The sequence below is a fragment of the Somniosus microcephalus genome, chromosome 9 (genome assembly GCF_052327205.1).
Source record: "Somniosus microcephalus isolate GS21.2 chromosome 9, FLI_Smic_1.0, whole genome shotgun sequence".
Classification (NCBI taxonomy): Eukaryota; Metazoa; Chordata; class Chondrichthyes; order Squaliformes; family Somniosidae; genus Somniosus; species Somniosus microcephalus.
Window position 1 is genome coordinate 80,954,768 of NC_140995.1, and position 24,118 is coordinate 80,978,885.

The 24,118-nt window shown below is 42.7% G+C and overlaps 1 protein-coding gene across 3 annotated transcripts in view; it reads right to left on the minus strand.

Annotated features, from left to right (window-relative positions):
* wdcp (WD repeat and coiled coil containing) overlaps window positions 1-24,118 on the minus strand; it is a 38,932-nt gene that overhangs the window by 9,899 nt on the left and 4,915 nt on the right. For 2 of the 3 annotated variants that reach the window (XM_085996809.1, XM_085996808.1), the window contains exon 2: window positions 23,725-23,845. In XM_085996809.1, the coding sequence (XP_085852935.1) occupies window positions 23,725-23,845 (121 nt within the window). Of the gene's footprint in view, window positions 1-3,114; window positions 3,148-23,724; window positions 23,846-24,118 lie in introns of all 3 variants that reach the window. The other variant, XM_085996810.1, reaches the window with a different exon arrangement.

Below are 24,118 nucleotides of genomic sequence, written 5' to 3' on the forward strand. Positions count from 1 at the left end.
AGGGAAGCAAGAGACAGGAAGGAGAAAAGCAAAAGTGGAAGTCAGAGAAATCCAGGGTGTAAATCAAACATAGCCGCAGTAAACAATAATTCTAAAAGGTCTAAGAGTGTTAAAAAACCAAGCCTGAAGGCTTTGTGTCTTAATGAGAGGAACACTCGTAATAAGGTGGATGAATTAGCTGCGCAAATAGATGTAAATGGCTATGATATAATTGAGATTACGGAGACATGGCTCCAGGGTGACCAAGGCTGGGAATTCAACATCCAGGGGTATTCAATATTCAGGAAGGACAGGCAAAAAGGAAAAGGCGGTGGAGTAGCATTGCTGGTTAAAGAGGAGATTAACACAATAGTAAGGAAGGATATTAGCTCTAATGATGTGGAATCTGTATGGGTAGAGCGGAGAAATATCATAGGGCAGAAAACGTTAGTGGAAGTTGTATACAGACCCCCAAACAGTAATGCTGAGGTTGGGGATGGCATTAAATGGGAAATTAGAGATGCGTGCAATAAGGGCACAGCAGTTATCATGCGTGACTTTAATCTACATATAGATTGGTCTAACCAAATTAGTAACAATACTGTGGAAGAGGAATTCCTAGAGTGTATACGGGATGGTTTCCTGGACCAATATGTTGAGGAACCAACTAGAAATCAGGTCATCTTAGACTGGGTATTACGTAATGAGAAAGGATTAATTAGCAATCTTGTTGTGCGAGGCCCCTTGGGGAGAAGCGATCATAATATGATAGAATTCTTCATTAAGATGGAGAGTGAAGTAGTTGATTCAAAGACTTGGGTACTGAATTTAAATAAAGGAAACTACGATGGTATGAGGTGCGAGTTGGTTAGGATGGATTGGGGAATGTTAGTTAAAGGGTTGACGGTGGATAGGCAATGGCAAACATTTAAAGATCGCATGGATGAACGACAGAATTTGTTCATCCCTGTTTGGCATAAAAATAAAACAAAAAAGGTAACTCAACCGTGGCTACCAAGTGAAATTAGGGATAGCATAAGATCTAAAGAGAGGATATATAAATTGGCCAGAAAAAGCAGCAAATCTGAGGATTGGGAGCAGTTTAGGATTCAGCAAAGGAGGACAAAGGGATTAATTAAGAGGGGAAAAATAGAGTATGAGAGTAAGCTTTCAGGGAACATAAAAACTGACTGTAAAAGCTTCTATAGATATGTGAAGAGAAAAAGATTGGTAAAGTCAAGCGTAGGTCGCTTGCAGTCAGAATCAGGGGAATTTATAATGGGGAACAAAGGCATGGCAGACCAATTAAATACATACATTGGTTCCGTCTTCACAAAGGAGGACATGAATAAACTCCCAGAGATGTCGGGAACATAGGGTCTAATGAGAGGGAGGAACTGAATGAAATCAGTATTTGTAGGGAAATAGTGTTAGAGAAATTGACTGGATTGAAGGCCGATAAATCCCCAGGGCCTGATAATCTACATCCTAGGGTACTTAAGGAAGTGGCCCTAGAAATAGTAGATGCATTGCTGGTCATCTTCCAAAATTCTATAGACTCTGCAACAGTACCCATGGATTGGAGGGTAGCTAATGTAACCCCACTATTTAAAAAAGGTGGTAGAGAAAAAAACGGGGAATTACAGACCGGTAAGCCTCACATCGGTAGTGGGGAAAATGCTAGAGTCCATTATAAAAGATATAATAGCAGAGCACTTTGAAAACAGTGACAGGATCGGACAAAGTCAACATGGATTTACAAAAGGTAAATCATGCTTGACTAATCTACTGGAATTTTTTGAGGATGTAACTGGTAGAATAGATAAGGGAGAATCAGTGGATGTGGTGTATTTGGACTTTCAGAAGGCTTTTGATAATGTCCCGCATAAGAGACTAGTGTGCAAAGTTAAAGCACATGGGATTGGGGGTAAGGTACTGTCTTGGATAGAAAACTGGTTGGCAGACAGGAAGCAAAGATTTGGAATAAACGGGTCTTTTTCCGAGTGGAAGCCAGTGACTAGTGGGGTACCACAGGGATCGGTGCTAGGATCCCAGTTATTCCCAAAATATATTAATGATCTAGACAAGGAAACTAGATGTAATATCTCCAAGTTTGCAGACAACACAAAGCTGGGTGGGCACGTGTGCTGTGAGGAGGATGCAGAGAAACTCTAGTATGATTTGGACAGGTTGGGCGATTGGGCAGTTGCATGGCAGATGCAGTATAATGTGGATAAATGCGAGATTATCCACTTTGGTGGCAAAAACAGGAAGACAGACTATTATCTGAACAGCAATAGATTGGGAAAAGGGGAAGTGCAACGAGACCTGGGTGTCCTTCTGCACCAGTCGCTGAAGGTAAGCATGCAGGTGCAGTAGGCGGTTAAAGGCAAATGATATGCTGGCCTTCATAGCGAGAGGATTCGAGTACAGGAGCAAGGATATCTTGCTGCAGTTGTACAGGGCCTTGGGGAGACCACACCTCGAGTATTGTGTGCAGTTTTAGTCACCTTATCTGAGGAAGGATGTTCTTGCCTTGGAGGGAGTGCAGCGAAGATTCACCAGACTGATACCTGGGATGGCAGGAATGATGTATGAAGAGAGATTGGGTCGATTAGGCTTATATTCGCTAGAGTTTAGAAGAATGAGAGGGGATCTCATTGAAACTTATAAAATTTTAACAGGACTGGACTAGATGCAGGAAGGCCGTTCCCGATGGCGGGGGAGTCCAGAACCAGGGGTCACAGTCTAAGGATAAGGGGTAAGCCATTTAGGACTGAAATGAGGAGGAATTTCTTCACCCAGAGAGTGGTGAACTGTGGAATTCTCTACCACAGAAGACAGTTGAGGCCAATTCGTTAAATATATTCAAGAAGGAGTTAGATATATTTCTTAAGGCTAAGGGGATCAAGGGATATGGGGAGAAAGCAGGGACAGGGTACTGAATTTGGATGATCAGCCATGATCGCATTGAATGGTGGAGCAGGCTTGAGGGGCCAAATGGCATACTCCTGCTCCTAGCTTCTATGTTTCTATTACCTTTAATAAACATTTTCAAATAAGGCTGTTTATGACTCAGTTTAAACTTAAAATTATTTGGTTTTGTTGTGGAAATAAAATTAATTTAATACAAACCTCTATGAAGTATCTTCTGTGCCACACGTCAGGCTTGGGAGGGTGGGAGAGGGGGAATAAATTTCACCAAACTTTAGTGAACATCAATCACATTGTGTGACAATATCCAATAACTAACCACCTCTACATTAAATGTCAGATATGATTTTTATCTGTTCAATCCCCTTACTAGATAAAGTGGATCAAGCGTGTTAACTGTGCAGGTGGTACTTGACAAAAATTTCAATTCTTAGGAACTCAAAATAGCTTTAACAAAAACCCTGTTCTATTTTACCTCCAAGGTTACCATGACCATCATACTACAATTAGTGAGATTGCTTTTTGCTGCTGCATCAATAAGGTGAAAGAGCACCTCTCTGAATTGCTGTGGGGTTGCTAGGATATGGTAAAGATCTTGACTACGAATACAGTTAGATTAAGCAAAACAAGTCAATTTTTCTTTTCAACAAGTTACATTCTAAACTAGATTTTGAAGGAGCAGGGAGTCAGAAAAAGCAGAATTGAGAGGTTGGTCATGGGGGAGGGAATTGAGAAGACAAAATAAACGAGGAAATAAATTTAGGCACAATTTTTAATAAAAATAAAGAGGTTAAAAAATCTTAAGACAAAAATAAGGAATCCATAAAGAGCTTTAGCCTGAACACTGGAAGCATTAGGAATAAAATACTGGAACTTGAAGCAACTGTAGCAGAAGGAAAAATTGGTATTTTAGGGATTGTGCCAGCATTGTACGCCCCAAAAGACAGGAGTGAATGCAACATTCAGATACAGTTCATTCAGGAAAGACAGTAATGATATGAGGGTTAGCATTATATGTACAGGATAATAGGATGACAAGGAAATTGTGAATATTATCTCAGGGGAAAAGGAAAAAGTGGCTGGACCCCCCCCCCCCCCCCAAATTGGTTCTGCTACTCAACTCTGTGGGCAGGTAAAGGAGATGACAGTATTTTTGGTGATGAGATTAGATGGTTTTGTACAGTTCACAATGTTGTAATAATGGGGGAATATTAACTAGGAAAGTCCAAATGGAAATAAAACAAATGGATTAATGTTTCTGTCAAAAAGGGCAGACAGAGGAATATCATACAGATGTGTTGTGTTCGTCCATAATACCGCCAACAACAATTTTTGGCTCATGTGTAATGGATCAAGCAAGAGGAAACTTAGATTCAGACTAGTTCTAGATGCCGTATAATGTGGATAAATGTGAGGTTATCCACTTTGGTGGCAAAAACAGGAAGGCAGATTATCTGAACGGCAATAGATTGGGAAAAGGAAAAGTGCAACGAGACCTGGGTGTCCTTGTGCACCAGTCGCTGAAGGTAAGCCTGCAGGTGCAGCAGGCGGTTAAGAAGGCAAATGGTATGCTGGCCTTCGTAGCAAGAGGATTAGAGTACAGGAGCAAGGATGTCTTGTTGCAGTTGTACAGGGCCTTGGTGAGACCACACCTTGAGCAGTGTGTGCAGTTTTGGTCGCCTTATCTGAGGAAGGATGTTCTTGCCATGGAGGGGGTGCAGTGAAGATTCACCAGACTGATACCTGGGATGGCAGGAATGACGTATGGAGAGAGATTGGGTCGATTAGACTTATATTCACTAGAGTTTAGAAGAATGAGAGGGGATCTCATTGAAACTTATAAAATTCTAACAGGACTAAACAGACTAGACGCAGGAAGGATGTTCCCAATGACGGGAGAGTCCAGAACCAGGGGTCACAGTCTAAGGATAAGGGGTAAGCTATTTAGGGCAGAGATGAGGAGGAATTTCTTCACCCAGAGAGTGGTGAACCTGTGGAATTCTCTACCACAGAAGGCAGTTGAGGCCAATTCATTAAATATATTCAAGAAGGAGTTAGATATATTTCTTAAGGCTAAAGGGATCAAGGGATATGGGGAGAAAGCAGGGTCAGGGTACTGAATTTGGATGATCAGCCATGATCTCATTAAATGGCGGAGCAGGCTCGAGGGGCCGAATGGCCTACTCCTGCTCCTATTTTCTATGTTTCTATGTTCTTGTAGGTGCCATCCTAATAGCTTGCAAATTAGAAGTAATGGAACCTCATTTGTAGAAGTGACCATAATTTGATAAATTTCAGATCTGGCGATAGGTACCATCAAGGACTAGGGCAGAAGTATTTGATTACAAGAAAGCAAACTTCAATGGAATGAGGAGTGAATTAAATAAATTAATATATGATGTTGAGAGAGAGAGATCAGTGAAGAAAAATGGAAGACAATTAAAACTATATTAGATATACTTGACAAATATCAAAGTGAAATAAGGATAAACTAAACAAACACAAACTGTTGAGCAGAGAAATTAAAACTGAGATAAGAAAGAAAAACAGGCTACATAAAGCCTACAAGGATGGAGTAGAACTTTAGCAGGAATATAGCAGATTCAAACTGATTTTAAAATGATTAGGTGTCAGTACTGTGCAAATTTCTGCCATTAACAGAAAGTTCTCTGTTTCTTATTGTAACTTAAACTGGAGTAATTGCTTAAAAGGAAATATGACCAAACTGAAATATGCCAGTGGTGACAGTCATCATTATTACTCCTAAAGAAAGTACCTGACTATCTACTTCTGTACCTAAAACAAAAAAGACATACAACCAATGTTCCCGTTAAGCTGCGCAGCCACACAGCGGACTGGAGGTCCCACATGGCTTTTAAATGGAAAAACCACGCATGAGCGGAAATTTGAAGGGGCCACGCACTCCAATAAATTTAGAGGAACATTGCATGCAACATCTGTATTCAGTTCTGGCAACCATTCTCAGATCAACTCAAAATGCATCATATTGGAACAATGCAACACACTTCAAGGTGACTTTGGCAGCTACAAGACAGCACAGTACCTGTAGTAATATTTTGACAGGTTTACAAGGAATTTTACTGTACCTTCATATATTTTCTAAAAATTCTCTTTAGGAGGCTTTTGTATGCTCAATGCTCACCTATCAAATTGATCATAATTACTGTGTTTGAAGATTATCACTAGGAATAAAGTAACATTCCCATTATTGATAGTGTATTGTGATACCATATGGTGCAATTAATACATTTTAAAATCTCTCAACTAGCCAATACACCAACTTACACAAGTCTCAGATGATAAATTAATTCAGATACAGTACCCCAGGTACTGACAGCTGTGGCTCAGTTGGTAGCATTCTCGCCTGAGTCAGAAGGTTGAGGCTTCAGGTCCCATTCCAGAGACGAGCACAAAAATCTAGGCTGTCTCTCCAGTGCAGTCACCGAGGGAGTGCAGTCACCGAGGGAGTGCAGTCACCGAGGGAGGTGCCGTCTTTCGGATGAGACATTAAACCGAGACCCCGTCTGCTCTCAGGTGGACGTAAAAGATCCCATGGCACTATTCTGAAGAAGAGCAGGCCAATATTTATCCTTCAATCAACATCACAAAAACAGATTATCTGGTCATTATGGCATTGCTGTTTGTGGGGGCTTGCTGTGCGCAAATTGCCTGCCGCATTTCCTACATTACAACAGTGATTACACTTCAAAAAGTACTTCATTGGCCGTAAAGCACTTTGGGACGTCTGTTGGTCGTGAAAGGTGCTATATAAATGCAAGTCTTTCTTTCAGGTGATTGATGCAGATATTATGACTTCACATAGCCGTAGTACAGTGTTATCATCCACAAATACTAGATATGGGAAGAAATATTAAAACAAAAAATCTATTAAATTTCAGCCAGCTGTTCCTCCTTTTTTGGTTATTGGGAAACGTGAAGGTCCAAAGGTTACAAGGTGAATAGCGATACAAGACTATGTGGTGAGAATTGATTCCAACACAAGTGGTATTGGGGGGGTGGGTGGGGGGGGCAGGCTAGTATATTTGGAGCTTAGAAGTGAGAGAGTTTAGAAGAGTACTGACCACAGCAGAATCAATAAAACAGACAGTTTGCGATGGAAGCTAGAGGCGAGAGAGAAAATTCCTAATACAAGATCACAGTAACGGATGATAAAGGCCCTTTAGACCATCTAAATTTGTCCATCCAGAAATTTTCCTCCATTGCAGCATCCAATTGCTTTTTTTTTTTAAAATGCTTCCAGGGCTTTTGCCTCCACTGCTCTACTTGAAGAAGTCTATTCCATATGTTGATCACTCCTTGTATGAAAAAGACTTTCCTGATATTAGCCCTAAAGTTACCTTTTACTAGTTTCATTCTGTGTCTCCTGCAATTTAATTTGAAGGGATATTCTAGACTTAACTTTTCCATTTCCTTAACTATCTTGTATAACTCCATAAGATCACCTCTCCAATGTCAGCTTTCCAGGCTGAAAAGCAGAAGTTTCTCCAGTCTTTCTTCATAACTCAGACATTTGACACTACAGATTAGCCTAGTACACAGGGTGCAGTGAGACAAGAGCACTATACTAATCACAACTACTTCTGACATATTTTCTGTTTTGGCTATGTAGTTCAACATTCTATTGGCTTTATTGATTGTTGCTTTGCATTGATTGGACAAGTTCAGCATCACGTCTACCAAGACTCCCTAGGTCTCGATCAACTTCATCAGGGCTGGGAACTGAATATCCCAGGGTATTTGACAATTCAGAAGGATAGACAGAAAGGAAAGGGAGGTGGGGTGGCTTTGTTGGTAAAGGATGGGATCAGTGCTGTGGTGAGAAGTGATATTGGCTCAGAAGATCAAGATGTAGAATCGGTTTGGGTGGAGATAAAAAATAATAAAGGGAAAAAGTCTCTGGTGGGCGTAGTCTACAAGCCCCCGAACAGTAGCAATACTGTTAGACAGAGTATAAATCAACAAATAATGGAGGCCTGTAAAAAAGGTACGGTAATAATCATGGGTGATTTTAATCTCCATATTGATTGGATAAATGGTAGCCTCAAGGAGGAGTTCATAGAGTGCATCCGGGATGGTTTCCTAGAACAGTATGTAATGGAACCAACCAGGGAGCAGGCTATCTTGGATTTGGTACTGTGTAATGAGACAGAATTAATAAATGATCTCATAGTAAAGGATCCTCTAGGAAAGAGTGATCATAGCATGGTTGAATTTCAAATTCAGTTGGAGGGTGAGAAAGTTGTATCTCAAACCAGTGTCCTGATCTTAAACAAAGGCAATTACAATGGCATGAGGGCAGAACTGGCTAAAGTGGACTGGAAAAATAAATTAAAGGGTAAGACAGTTGAAATGCAGTGGCGGACATTTAAGGAGATATTTCATAACTCTCAACAAAAATATATTCCAGTGAGAAAGAAAGATTTTAAGAGAAGGAGCATCATCCGTGGCTAACTAAGTAAGTAAAGGATGGTATCAAATTGAAAACAAAGGCATACAATGTTGCCAAGATTGGTGAGAGACCAGAGCATTGGGAAATTTTTAAAAACCAGCAAAGGATGACTAAAAAAGAGAGATGATGAATTATGAGAGTAAACTGGCAAGAAACATAAACAGATAGTAAGAGCTTCTACAGGTATATAAAAAGGAAGAGGGTAGCTAAAGTAAACGTTGGTCCCGTAGAAGATGAGACTGAGGAATTAATAATGGGGAAATGGCAGAGACTCTAAACAAATATTTTGTATCTGTCTTCACGGTAGAAGGCATAAACAACATCCCAATAATGGACAATCAAGGAGCCACAGGGAGGGGGGAATTAAAGACAATCAGTATCACTAAGGAAATAGTACTTGGTAAAATAATGGGACTAAAAGATGACAAGTCCCCTGGACCAGATGGCCTGCATCCCAGGGTCTTAAAAGAAGTGGCTGCAGAGATAGTGGATGCATTGGTTGCAATATTCCAGAATTCCCTGGACTCTGGAGAGGTCCCAGTGGATTGGAAAACCACAAATGTAACACCACTATTTAAGAAAGGAGGGAGACAGAAAGCAGGAAACTATAGACCAGTTAGCCTAACATCTGTCGTTGGGAAAATGCTGGAGTCCTTCATTAAGGAAGCAGTAGCAGGGCATTTGGAAAATCATAATGCAGTCAAACAGAGTCAGCATGGTTTTAGGAAAGGGAAATCATGTTTAACAAATTTGCTGGCGTTCTTTGAGGAGGTAACGAGCAGGATGGACAAAGGTAAACCAGTGGATGTGGTGTATTTGGCTTTCCAGAAGGCATTTGATAAGGTACCACATAAAAGGTTACTGCATAAGATAAGATCTCACGGAATTGGGGGTAATATATTAGCATGGATGGATACATAATTGGCTAACTAACAGAAAGCAGAGAGTCGGGATAAATGGGTCATTTTCCGGTTGGCAAACGGTAACTAGTGGGGTGCCACAGGGATCGGTGCCGGGGCCTCAACTATTTACAAACTACATTAATGACTTGGGTGAAGGGACCGAGTGTAATGTAGCTAAGTTTGCAGATGATACAAAGATGGGTGGGAAAGCAAGTTGTGCAGAGGACTCAAAGGCCTAGAAATTCACTTGGGCGCGGGCAGCTCGCTCGCGCCCAAAAGTTAGCGCTGGGCGGGGAGGCATTAGCGCACGCCGTATATTCGTCTTCTGCGCCCCAATTCGGAAGCGGGCGCTATACCAGGGTGTGCCCGCCTCCGTTTGGGGCGCTGCAACTGAATATCGGCGCGCTAGTTGCCGCAGCGCCACCCGATGCGGTGCGGCAGGCTGCGGTACTGCAGGCCTCCTCCTTCTCTTAAGGGGGAGGTGCCTGCAACGGCCGGAGCCCCGATCGCGAGTGCCGGCAAAAGAGCCCGGCACAACGGAGAAGTGCCGGGCTCCACGGAAACCAGCCGGGGGGGGGGGGGGGGGTGGAGGAGGCCGGGGAAGGAGGTGCGGGCAGGCGGCCGCACCTTCCGCTTTAAAGCGCCCCACTATGGCAGCAGGACGGCCCCGTTTTCTGTTCGCGCCCGCTTCGGAGGAGGCGGGCGCAAATAAATATGGGGATCGGCGCGGTTTCGGGGCGTTACAGGCCACCGCGCACACCGATGACATCATCGGTCACGGCGCAGCGCTAACTGCTACCGCCAATACCGCTGCACTCAATTTCCGCGCTACCACCCCGCCGGCGCAAAAGACCTCTTTAGGCGCTAAGTGGGCGCAAGGCCCACTGAATTTCTAGGCCAAAGAACCTGCAAAGGGATATAGACAGGCTAAGTGAGTGGGCAAGCATTTGGCAGATGGAGTATAATGTGGGAAAGTGTGAGGTTATACACTTTGGCAGGAAAAATAAAAAAGCAAATTATTATTTAAATGGAGAGAGATTACAAAATGCTACAGTTCAGAGGGACCTGGGGGTCCTTGTACATGACACTCAAAAAGTTAGCATGCAGGTACAGCAAGTAATCAAAAAAGGCAAATGGAATGTTGGCCTTTATTTCAATGGGGTTGGAGTATAAAAGCAGGGAAGTCCTGCTACAACTGTACAGGGTATTGATGAGACCACACCTCAAGTACTGCGTACAGTTTTGGTCTCCTTATTTAAGGAAGGATATACTTGCATTGGAGGCAGTTCAGAGACGATTCACTAGGATAATTCCAGAAATGAGGGGGTTGACTTAGGAGGAAAGGTTGAGCAGGCTGGGCCTATACTCATTGGAATTTAGAAGAATGAGAGGTGATCTTATTGAAACATAAGATACTGAGGAGGCTCGACAAGGTAGATGCAGAGAGGATGTTTGCTCTTATGGGAGAATCTAGAATGCGGGGGCACAATTTTAGAATAAAGGGTTGCCCTTTTAGAACGGAGATGGAGGCGGCATTTCTTCTCTCAGAGGGTCGTAAATCTGTGGAATTCTCTGCCCCAGAGAGCTGTGGAGGCTGGGTCATTAAATATGTTTAAGGTGGAGATAGATAGACAGATTTTTGCAAGATAAGGGAGTGAAGGGTTATGGGGAGCGGGCGGTGAAGTGGCTTTGAGCCCAAGGTCAGCCATGATCTTATTGAATGGCGGAGCAGACTCGAGGGGCCAAGTGGCCTATTCCTGCTCCTATTTCTTATGTTCTTAGATATTTCAGCACTATTCATGGAGTACATGTCCTACCAATTTTGTTTCCCATGTCCAGGAGTGTAAGACAGCTACTAAAAGAGATTCCCCAGCTATATGAGCGATTAAGAGTTGTTGTGAACCATTATTCAGGTCACCGTTATAACAGCACCTCATCTTCCGATCAGGCACTTTACAGCCTTCCGGACTGATGTGCCTTTAATAACCACAAAACTAGAAGTTATAGACTTTAACAAGTTGGCTTTTAATCACTAAGATCAGAGCTAACATCTCAACACACTGACTGGCTCACAGGAGGAGTCATACAGATCCTGGGATCTTTAAGTAAGAGAAGTCAGGGGCGGAGCCAAGAGCCAAGACCTGGAACCTTCCAGGTTAGTCAGGGAAGAGGAAGTGAAACTATACACCGTGTGGGGGAGGGTAATATACATGAGTGCAAAACGAATACAGGCAAGACAAACAGATTTCATTACACGGACTCAATATCGAGTTCAACAATTTCAGATCATAACCTCGGCCCCCATTACATTTTGTTATATTTTTTATCCACACCTTTGTTTTGGCCCTCCCCCCCCCCCCCCCCTTTTTTTCCTCTCCCACATGGCAGCTATCTCCCATTCTGCCAGCGCATTTCACACCTAATCTAGAGCCGCCTTTTGTCTCCACTAGTCCTATCACCATCTTGTCTCATTTTGAATACCTCTTAATGTCTCTTCACTTCTCTTTTGTTCTCTCCTAGTCCCCAAACTGGCCTTTTAATCTGTTTCATTTCCTGTGCTTTTTCAGTCTTGACAAAGGGTTTTGACCTGAAACGTTGACTCTATTTCTCTCTCCACGGATGTTGCCTGGCCTGCTGAGTTTTTCCAGCATTTTCTGTTGTTACACCGTTATAAGGAGTTTTGTTATATTATATTGAGGAGTGTGCCATAATGCCCAGTGGATAATCATGCGATAGCGTAACCCAGGGGCATAACAATAATAACCTCGTGATCTGAAATGGATATTTTATCCTTTGCTCTCATGTGCACTGCCAAATCTTTAGTGCCAGACAAAAAATAATCAGGCAAGTCGAGGTTAGATAAAAATCATTAAGCTGCTTTTCTTCACAGACGGCAAGTGAACGCAGAGCATCAGTTCTAATCAAATCGCACCTCACTTAACTTCAAACCCATCCTCATGAATAAAAAATAATAAACCATGCTGTCTTGCCCTGGATTAGTGGGCTGACTAATACTTGCTTTTGGTCAGTCTAGCATTGAAACAGATCAAGGCTTACACAAGCTTGGTCAGCATTAGTCTTTCAGTAAACTCCCTAGGCCATTTTCCAGACTGACTGTCCTTGAATATGAGCTTCTCTTCTTTTTGTTACTCCTGACCACAGGAAGTAGGTGGGCTGTCCTTCCAACTTCTTCCCCGCTCAGTGATTCATCAGTGGGCTCGTCAATAAAATCGGCCATCTCCACCCTACCTTGAAGAGTGGATTTGTGGCAGAAAACTCATGTTGGGCTCAAATGAATAGTTCATCCCAACAATAATAGGTACGGAGACTCAGACAAAACAATGGGACAACATGACAAATTAACAACAACACAAAATGCTGGAAACACTCAGTAGGTCAGGCAGCATCGAGGAGAGAGAAACAGAGTCAACATTTCGGGTCGAGGACCCTTCGTCAGAACTGGAAAAGGTTAGAGAAGAGAGATTTTTAAGCAAGTGCAGGGTCAGGGACAGGGAGGAGGGGAGGAAAGAACAAAGGGAGGGACTGTGATAGGATGGAAGGCAGGAGAGATTGACTGACAAAAGGGATGATGGTGCAAGGCAAAAAGACAAGTTAAGAAACAAAAGATGACTCTAGATGAGGTGTAAATGGCAATGGCAGAATCATCAACAGTTACCATGTGAGAAAAAAAGGGGAAAAAATATAGGGGATGAGGTTATAGTCTGAAATTGTTGAAATCGATGTTAAGTCCAGAAGGCTGTAAAGTGCCTAATTGAAAGATGAGAAAGAAAAAAGACATGCATTTATATAGCACCTTTCACGACCACCGGATGTCTCAAAGCGCTTTACAGCCAATGAAGTACTTTTGGAGTGTAGTCATTGTTGCAATGTGGGAAACATGGCAGCCAATCTGCTCCCACAAACAGCAATGTGATAATGACCAGATAATCTGTTTTTGTGATGTTGATTGAGGGATAAATATTGGCCAGGACAACGGGGATAACGCCCCTGTTCTTCTTCGAAATAGTGCCTTGGGATCTTTTACTTCCACCTGAGAGCAGACAGAGCCTCAGTTTAATGTCTCATCCGAAAGACGGCACCTCCGACAATGGAGTGTCAGATTTTTGTTTAATATGCTCAAATGTCTGCAGTGGGACTTGAACCCACAACATTCTGACTCAGAGGCGAGTGTGCTTCCCACTGAGCCAAGTGCCTAATCAAAAATTGAGGTGCTGTTCCTCGAGCTTACGGGATGACAAATTAACCATTGTCCCTAATCATTGTGTAAACACGTCTATACTGCCCGGATCATCATTAACATATAAACTCCTCTTTGTCTTAGCGGCTGTAGCATATGACTAACAAGAATTCTAAATCTGTATGAATGAACTTTAATTTAAAATACACAAATTAAATGTAACTCATTTGGAAATCTCTCCTGTGGAAAAATCCAAAACCTGACAAAAGGGAAAAGAACTGTTTATCACAAAAGAGAAAACTGAACTTCTTGGTGGTAGCTTTAGCAATTGAGGAAATACAGGAGATCCAGTTCGGGTCAGAGGAAATAGTGAGGCCAAGAACGTCAACAGATGAAGAAGGACCAAGAATGGTACCAAAGGCAGGAGATGGCAGCTGTTATTAGATTTTCAAACGACAAAGAAACGGTGTCTTTGAAACAAGATTTTCACTCCCCCATTGAAGGACATGTAGATCTAGAAGTAATGTTTCAGCCATTACACCTCAGGTAACTTTTGAGCACAGAGAATGCAGCATGCAGGAATTTGATTAATAATCAGCAAAATAGTGAATAGGATAGGATGATGAGTGGAGTAGATCACTGATATGAAGAAGGAACAGACAAACTGGGAGAAGGCTTTGGGAAGTCAGGAGGTTCAGGCGGCAAGTCAATCGCTGCAGAATACCCAGCCTCTGACCTGCTCTTGTAGCCACAGTATTTATGCGGCTGGTCCAGTTAAGTTTCTGATTAACAAATCACTAAAAGTAGCAATGCAGGTTAATAAGGCCATAAAAAAGCAAAGCACTGGTGGCAAAAAACAGGAAGGCAGATTATTATTTGAATGGCAATAGATTGGGAGAAGGGGAAGTGCAAAGAGACCTGGGTGTTCTTGTGCACCAGTCGCTGAAGGTAAGCATGCAGGTGCAGCAGGCGGTTAAGGCGGCAAATGGTATGTTGGCCTTCGTAGCAAGAGGGTTCGAGTACAGGAACAAGGATGTCTTGCTACAGTTGTACAGGGCCTTGGTGAGACCGCACCTTGAGTATTGTGTGCAGTTTTGGTCGCCTTACCTGAGGAAGGACGTTCTTGCCATGGAAGGAGTGCAGCGAAGATTCACCAGGCTGATACCTGGGATGGCAGGAATGACGTATGAGGAGAGATTGTGTCGATTGGGCTTATACTCACTGGAGTTTAGAAGATTGAGAGGGGATCTCATCGAAACCTATAAAATTCTGTCAGGCCTGGACAGACTAGATGCAGGAAGGATGTTTCTGATGGCCGGGGAGTCCAGAACCAGGGATCATAGTCTAAGGATAAGGGGTAAGCCATTTAGGACTGAAATGAGGAGGAATTTCTTCACCCAGAGAGTGGTGAACCTGTGGAATTCTCTGCCACAGAGGGTGGTGGAGGCCAGTTCATTAAATATATTCAAGAAAGAGTTGGATATATTTCTTAAGGCTAAAGGGATCAAGGGATATGGGGAGAAGGCAGGGACAGGGTACTGAATTTGGATGATCAGCCATGATCTCATTGAATGGCGGAGCAGGCTCGAGGGGCCGAATGGCCTGCTCCTATCTTCTATGTTTCTATGTTTCAGTTCTAGAGGAATAGAATTGAAAAGCAGAGAATTTATGCTAAACTTGTATAGAACCTTGGTTAGATCACATCTGGAGTACTGTGAACAGTTCTGGTCTCCATAATATAAAAAGAATAGAGGCACTGGAGAAGGTGCAAAAAAGATTCACGGGGATGATACTAGAACGGAGAGGTTATACCTATTGGGAAAGATTGAACAAGCTGGGGCTCTTTTCTTTAGAGAAGACCAAGAGGTGACCTGATGGAGGTCTTTAAGATTATGAAAGGGCTCGATATAGTAGATGTAGAGAAGATGTTTCCGCTTGTGAGAGAGACAATAACTAGGGGCCACAATTACAAGATAGTCACTAATAAATCCAATAGGGAATTTAGGAGAAACTTCTTCACTCAGAGTGGTTAGAATGTGGAACTTGTTACCACCTGGAGTAGTTGAGGTGACCAGCAGAAATGCATTTAAAGCAAAGCTAGATAAACACATGAGGGATAAAGGAATAGAAGGATCTGTTCATGGGGTTAGATGAAGTAAGGTGGGAGGAGGCTCGTGTGGAGCTTAAACACCAGCATGGAACTATTGGGCCGAATGGCCTGCTTCTGTGCTGTAAAAACTATGTTTGTAAAAAAAAAAAGAGCCACGAACCCCAGAGTTATTAAGAAAAAGCACGTATCAGAGAATATTACTAGGAAGAGAGGCTAAATTCTACTATGCTGTAAACCCAAGCTTTATTCTCAGATGAATAGACTGGAACAATTCCACTTCGGTGGTTTCCTTAATCCTATCTGTGAAAATAAGAGATGAATCTAGGAGATATTTGCAAATATGGAACACTCTCCATTTGCCTGGATGAGTGCAGCTCCAACAACACTCGAGCTCAACACCACCCAGGACAAAGCAGCTCGCTTGATTGGCACCCCATTAACCCACCTTAAACATTCACTCCCTCCACCACTGGCGTACTGTGGCTGCAGTGTGCACCAGCTACAGGATGCACTGCAGCAACTCACCAAGGCTTCTTCAGCAGCACCTCCCAAATCTTCCACCTAGAAGGACAAGGGCAGCAGGCGCATGGGAACACCACCACCTCCAAGTTCTCCTCCAAGTCACACACCATCCTGACTTGGAAATATATTGTCGATCCTTCGTCGTCGCTGGGTCAAAATCCTGGAACTCCCTACCTAACAGCACTGTGGGAGTACCTTCATCACACAGACTGCAGTGGTTCAAGAAGGCGGCTCACCGCTACCTTCTCAAGGGCAACTAGGGATAGGCAATAAATGCTTGCCTTGCCAGTGACGCCCACATGCCATAAACAAATTTTAAAAATATTTAAAAATTAGGCAGGAGAAAGGCAAGTGGGCATATGAACTGGGAGAGTTGCAGAGAGACTGGGCAGGAAAAGAGAGACAAGGGGCATCAGAGACATGAGCTTGGATATTAACCCCTCCACAACAGTGCGAGTGACTCCGGGGGGGTGGGGGGGGGGGGTAAAAAGTGAAATGCACGCAACGCGGCTTCAAGCCTCTGCGCACGGGCCCGCTGCCTTTTTTATGGCCACGGATATCAGGCCATCAGATTGTTCCTCAATGGAGGCAGGAACGTTAATTAATTGGGCAGATTCAGTATAATGTGGATAAATGCGAGGTTATCCACTTTGGTGGCAAAAACAGGAAAGCAGATTATCTGAACGACAATACATTGGGAGAAGGGGAAATGCAACGAGACCTGGGTGTTCCTGTGCACGTCGCTGAAGGTAAGCATGCAGGTGCAGCAGGCAGTTAAGAAGGCAAATGGTATGTTGGCCTTCATAGCGAGAGGATTCGAGTATAGGAGCAAGGATGTCTTGCTGCAGTTGTACAGGGCCTTGGTGAGACCACACCTTGAGTATTGTGTGCAGTTTTGGTCGCCTTATCTGAGGAAGAATGTTCTTGCCATGGAGGGAGTGCAGCGAAGATTCACCAGACTGATACTTGGGATGGCAGGAATGACGTATGAGGAGAGATTGGGTCGATTGGGCTTACATTCGCTGGAGTTTAGAAGAATGAGAGGGAATCTCATTGAAACTTATAAAATTCTAACAGGACTAATTAGTGGGGGGGAGGTTTCAAGAGAGCAAAAAATAAAAATGTCAGCGGAGAAGGCAATAGAGCAGGGTAGCAGTGGGGGAATTAAAAACCAGAGCGTGTCAGGAAGGGACAGAATGTATAAAGATAAAGGTAAAGTAGTAAAGGGGGTAAAAGCAGGAATAAATTGTCACAAAACATATTTAAAAGTTCTTTATCTGAATGCACACAGCATTCGTAACAAAATAGACGAGTTGACGGTACAAATAACTACACATGGGTATGATCTGGTGGCCATTACACAAACATGGCTGCAAGGTGACCATGACTGGGAACTAAACATACAAGGGTATTTGACAATTAGGAAGGACAGACAGAAAGGAAAGGGAGGTGGGGTGGCTATGTTAATAAAGGATGGAATCACTGCAATAGTGAGAAATTATATTGGGTCAAAGGATCAGGATAGTGAAACGGTTTGGGTGGAGATAAGGAATAATAAGGGGAAAAAGTCACTAGTGGGCGTAGTCTATAGGCCTCCTAACAGTTGCAACTCTGTTGGTCGGAGTATAAATCAGGAAATAGTTGGGGCTTGTAATAAGGGAACAGCTATAATCATGGGGGATTTTAACTTTCATATTGACTGGACTAATCAAATTGGGCAGGGTAGCCTTGAGGAAGAGTTCATAGAGTGCAGTAGGGACGGGTTCCTTGAGCAGTATGTTACTGAACCAACCAGGGGGCAGGCAAGCTTAGATCTGGTCCTGTGTAATGAGACAGGATTAATAAAAAATGTCCTAGTAAAGGATCCCCTTGGAATGAGTGACCATAACATGGTTGAATTCCAAATTCAGTTAGAGGGTGAGAGAGAGTTGGATCTCAAACCAGCGTACTAAGCTTAAATAAAGGAGACTATGAAGGTATGAGAGCAGAGTTGACTAAAGTGGACTGGGAAAATAGATTAAGGTGTAAGACGGTACATGAGCAGTGGTGTACATTCAAGGAGATATTTCACAACTTTCAAGAAAAACATATTCCACCGAGGAAAAAGGGGCATGAAAGAAAAGACAGCCATCCGTGGCTAAGTAAAGTAATAAAGGATAGCATCCGACTGAAAACAAGGGTATATAAAGTAGCCAAATCTAGTGGGAGGATAGAAGATTGGGAAGCATTTAAAAGCCAGCAAAGAATAACTAAAAGATTAATTAAGAAAGGGAAGATAGATTATGAAAGTAAACTAGCAAAAAATATAAAAACAGATAGCAAGAGTTTCTACAGTTATATAAAAAGAAAAAGGGTGGCTAAAGTGAATGTTGGTCCCTTAGAGGACGAGACCGGGAAATTAGTGGTGGGGAACATGGAGATGGCAAAAACGCTGAACAAATATTTTGTATCAGTCTTTACAGTGGAGGACACTAAAAATATCCCAACACTGGACAAACAGGGGGCTATGGGGGGGGGGGGGAGGAGTTAAACACGATTAAAATCACTAAGGAGGTGGTACTCGGTAAGATAATGGGACTAAAGGCGGATAAATCCCCTGGACCTGATGGCTTACATCCTAGGGTCTTGAGAGAAGTAGCAGTAGGGATTGTGGATGCATTAGTGGTAATTTTCCAAAACTCCCTGGATTCAGGAAAGGTCCCAGCAGATTGGAAAACTGCTAATGTAACGCCCTTATTTAAAAAGGGAAGTAGACAAAAGGCTGGAAACTATAGACCAGTTAGCCTAACATCTGTGGTTGGTAAAATGTTGGAGTCCATTATTAAGGAAGCAGTAACAGGACATTTGGATAAGCATAATTTAATCGGACAGAGTCAGCATAGTTTTATGAAGGGGAAGTCATGTTTGACATATTTGCTCGAATTCTTTGAGGACGTAACAAACAGGGTGGATAAAGGGGAACCAGTGGATGTGGTATATTTGGACTTCCAAAAGATTGCTGCACAAGATAAAAAATCACAGGATTGGGGGTAATATACTGGCATGGGTGGAAGATTGGCTATCTAACAGAAAACAGAGAGTTGGGATAAATGGTTCATTCGCGGGTTGGCAATCAGTGACAAGTGGTGTTCCGCAGGGGTCAGTGCTGGGGCCCCAACTCTTTACAATCTATATTAACGATTTGGAGGAAGGGACCGAGTGCAACGTATCCAAGTTTGCCGACGATACAAAGATGGGAGGGGGAAAGCAGTGAGTGAGGAGGACATTAAAAACATGCAAAAGGACATAGACAGGCTAAGTGAGTGGGCAGAAATTTGGCAGATGGAATATAATGTTGGCAAGTGTGAGGTTATGCACTTTGGCAGAAAAAATCAAAGAGCAAGTTATTATCTAAATGGAGAGAAACTGCAAAGTGCTACAGTACAAAGGGATCTGGGGGTCCTGGTGCATGAAACACAGAAGGTTAGTATGCAGGTACAGCAGGTGATCAGGAAGGCCAATGGAATCTTGGCTTTTATTGCAAGGGGGATGGCGTATAAAAGCAGAGAAGTCTTGCTTCAGTTATACAGGGTACTGGTGAGGCCACACCTGGAATACTGCGTACAGTTTTGGTTTCCATATTTAAGAAAAGATATACTTGCTCTCGAGGCAGTACAGAGAAGGTTCACTAGGTTGATTCCGGAGATGAGGGGGTTGACTTATGAGGAAAGGTTGAGTAGGTTGGGCCTCTACTCATTGGAATTCAGAAGAATGAGAGGCGATCTTATCGAAACATATAAGATTGTGAGGGGGCTTGATCGGGTGGATGCGGTGAGGATGTTTCCACTAATGGGTGAGACTAGAACTAGGGGGCATAATCTTAGAATAAGGGGCTGCCCTTTCAAAACTGAGATGAGGAGAAACTTCTTCACTCAGAGGGTAGTAAATCTATGGAATTTGCTACCTCAGAGCTGTGGAAGTGGCGACATTAAATAAATTTAAAACAGAGATAGACAGTTTCCTAGCTGATAAGGGAATTAGGGGTTACGGGGAGCGGGTGGTGAAGTAGACGTGAGTCTAGGTTCGGATCAGCCATGATCCTATTGAATGGCGGAGCAGGCCCGAGGGGCTGTATGGCCTACTCCTGCTCCTACTTTTTAATGTTATGACTAGATGCAGGAAGGATGTTCCCGATGGCGGGAGAGTCCAGAACCAGGGGTCACAGTCTAAGGATAAGGGGTAAGCCATTTAGGACAGAAATGAGGAGGAATTTCTTCACCCAGAGAGTGGTGAACCTGTGGAATTCTCTACCACAGAAGGCAGTGGAGGCCAATTCATTAAATATATTCAAGAAGGAGTTAGAGGAAACTTTGTGCTATCTGGCACCGACGGGACCGAACTGTTGCCGTCCCATCAAAACTGCCGGACAAACCAGTGCTAATGTTGAAACATGCGGAGATTTTGAGCTCCGTATCTGCAACAAACCCTGTTGCACAGCTTCTAAACAGTCGGCCGTACCTTGTAAGCGTCTCTGTAGCTTAGCAACAGCTTCAGCAAGACCTTGCAGAGCCGGACTGGTGAAAAAAAAGCAACGAAAAGAAAAAAAAACTAACGAAACGGCTCCTGATTTTTGCCAGTGGCTCGAGCATTCCGGACAGTTAACCTCCGGATAAACCGAAGTTTCCTGTAGACATATTTCTTAAGGCTAAAGGGAGCAAGGGATATGGGGAGAAAGCAGGGACAGTATACTGAATTTGGATGATCAGCCATGATCTCATTAAATGGCAGAACAGGCTCGAGGGGCCGCATGGTCTACTCCTGCTCCTATCTTCTATGTTTCTATGTAACATATTTAAATAGGGCTCCCACAGTGCAATTGGCAGGCAACTCGGCAGCGAAACGGAGGCTGGAACTGCCAGCTCCCCAAGGTAAATGCCTCTTTCAGCACTCCTTGTGGGCGAGGAGTAGCAGGAGTGCTCCCCCAGCCCCAATTGCCAGCCTACCTGCATCCCCCAACCCCAATTGGCGACCTCCCAGCTGAACCCAATTGTGGATCTTCACCCCACCCCTGATCGCAGGCTTCTCCCCCATTGTGATCGTGGGCCTCTCCCCAGCCCTTCCAGTTGCTGGAGACTGTCCCCAAGGGTCCTCAGATGCAGCCTCCTGCCACTGGTGTCCCCTCCAGTCCATTTAGCCAGCTGCTGGGCAGGAGATGGATCTACAAAATGTTGATGAGGTCCTGCCGTTAAAATCGGCAGAACCTCAACGTCCTGGCCTTGTCTGGTTCTTCGGCTGGTTTCTGTTTCACCTGTACCCTCCCCGTAAATATCTGGGCTGTGGACTGCAGAGCGAATCGGAGGTCTATATGTGGAATAAATACCTACCATCTAAATAGCTTGTGATCCGGGGCAATGGGGTTTAAGGAAGTGAGACAAAATAAATTAAAGGGTTAGAGGGGCACAAGAAAAACAAAGGAAGAAAGAGAGAGACACTACACTGAAGTCAATAACAGCAGTACAAGAAAAGATATACAAATAGCAGAGAAGAGCAGTCTGGAATTTAAGAGAACAAGCAGAAACAAAGATCTGAGAAAACTGTATTAACAAGAAAAGTAGGGAGGAATGGTAGTGTCAGTCACTAATCAATGTTCGGTTACCTAAGGCTGAGGTATTGTTTGTATTAATTAACTGTGAAAGCTGACAATCACTAAAATCAAGTAGGCAGCGCTGTCTAAATTGTTTTTTTTCACAATTGCCATTATTCTCAATAGATTAGTTTCAAAATTGTTATTGAAATGCATCAAAAGTGCAGGAGATTATTCTTATTTGGAGCTTTTTGAACTTCTGCACATTATTTTAGAATACTGCTAGTCCATATGCTAAAAAAGTACCAAGTGGCAAATGAATAAGATCAACCATCTGTCCTACTTGTGTTTATAGCGCTGAATACGAACGTCACACATTAAGACATAATTGGATTTCAGTAATAAGCCTTAGCACAGTAATCTCTAATGATAATCTCAAGAATTTTCTACTTCTGCTTAGGATAGCCATATATTGCATAAACTATGTGGTATTACATCAAACTGTATTTTTAAAAATTAAAGAGATTTCTGTATGAAACATCTTGTATATGCTTCTATAATGGTTTACTGAAAGTAATTGTATTGACTTGAATTCTGTCTGGTACTGCAAATCTTACAATTTTAATGTAAAAACCTGGCTTGCCATTTATTTTTTAAACTTATAGGATGCTGAGCCGTTACAAATAGAACCAATTTTTAGCTATGTTATCAGACACAAGGAATACAAATGAATAGATTGTCCTAATTTCAATTATGCAGGTTACCCAGCCTGTAACATGGTTTCCTAGGGCAATGCAGCTTTTAAATAAAATCAAACAAAATGTTGGTAAATATATTTTTTCAGTATAAAGTGGGGGAGAACTCTGAACATAATCTGTACCATTCTAGCTGTATACTTCTCAAACTCAAAACAGTATAATTATCTAAATAATACAGCTGAGGACTGTAAAAATTGAACAAAATGACTAGCCAGAGCTTTGAAAACAGGCTATCTGAAAATGGAGATTACATGAATTAAAAATGGCTAAAGGTACTTGAATGAGATTTTGATTGGGTAGTTGGGACTTTTTCAGTTGGATATAGACCAGTTGGATATAGACCACTTGGGTCCCTTTTCTTCAAAAGCTTAATACTCTATGGCATTACACATCAAGGGCATGACCAAGGCTGCTCTATGACTAAAAAAAAAAAAAAAAACATGCCTACTAGTTCTCCTGCCTCCCTACCTGAAGATCATGATGTCATGCTTATGAAAGGCCCAAATCCCAAATGCATAGTGGCACAAAAATGCTCTCCGTCACACTCGGCTGCATACCACTATTCCCGGCCAGAATGGAGATGATTGGGTAATTCCCCCCTGCAATCAAGCGTGGAGACTGATAGACTGTTTGCTGCCAGTCCTGCCGTAAGTCCCATCCCACCTCCAGCTCATTGGCTGACATAGCATAATGGTGCCAATAGACATTCTGAGAAAACTTTGGTTTGTGCATGCCCTCAGAGATTTCTGCCCTCCACATGCAGATAAACCTTCTGGAGGTAGCAGGTGCAATATGGGCCATCACAGAATGACATCAGCCTTCAAACTTTTAACTGCACTTGTGACTTTTCTTCTTCCTCAAGCTGAGAATTTTCAACCCGCATTAACAATTTACTGCAAGAGAGGTTATAAAAGCAAGGAATGCTACTCACTGGCAACATACTGACAGTGATCTTCTTTCCACCATTAACAAGAGAGGTGGCTCGGTCTCTCCAATCGAGGAAATAAGTGACTGCAGTCATATCAGTAGTAACAGGATAGGAATCTCAGATTAAAGCACAAACATACTCTCCAGCACAACCTGGGTGATTTATGCAGTTTATTGCTTTTAATCACAATTATATTTTCAATGTGAGATGACTTCTAAGGTATGTGCCTGATTCAGGATCGAAAGTCTCATACCCAAGATTTGCCTATTGTTTCTAATGCTTTTGTCATTACAGAAAAAGGCATAATACATTTCCTATTCACAAACCAAAATCACTTACCACAAAACATTTCAACAACAAAGAGATTAAAAACTTCTTGGACTGTACTCAGACGAAGCTTGCCTTCACAAAGGATAAAAGCTCGTTTTTCATCCACAACCGTTTTTTCTTGCAGCTTTTTCTTCAAAAAGAATTTAGATTCAAAGCAATGTTATGTATTCTTTTCAACCAAACAATTTAAATGAATTTAGCCAATAGTAATTTAATAAACTATCTTATAAGACCTTACAATTTACACATGTTTTATGAGATTCATTAAAATGTGTACATTTGCCACAGGGAACTGGATGATACCATGGGTTGGAATACTGTTCTTGGACTACAGGGTCTTGAGGTTGAATCCAGCCCAGACTGATGATAAAGTTTTTTTCCCAATGCCTATAGGGGTCCTAAG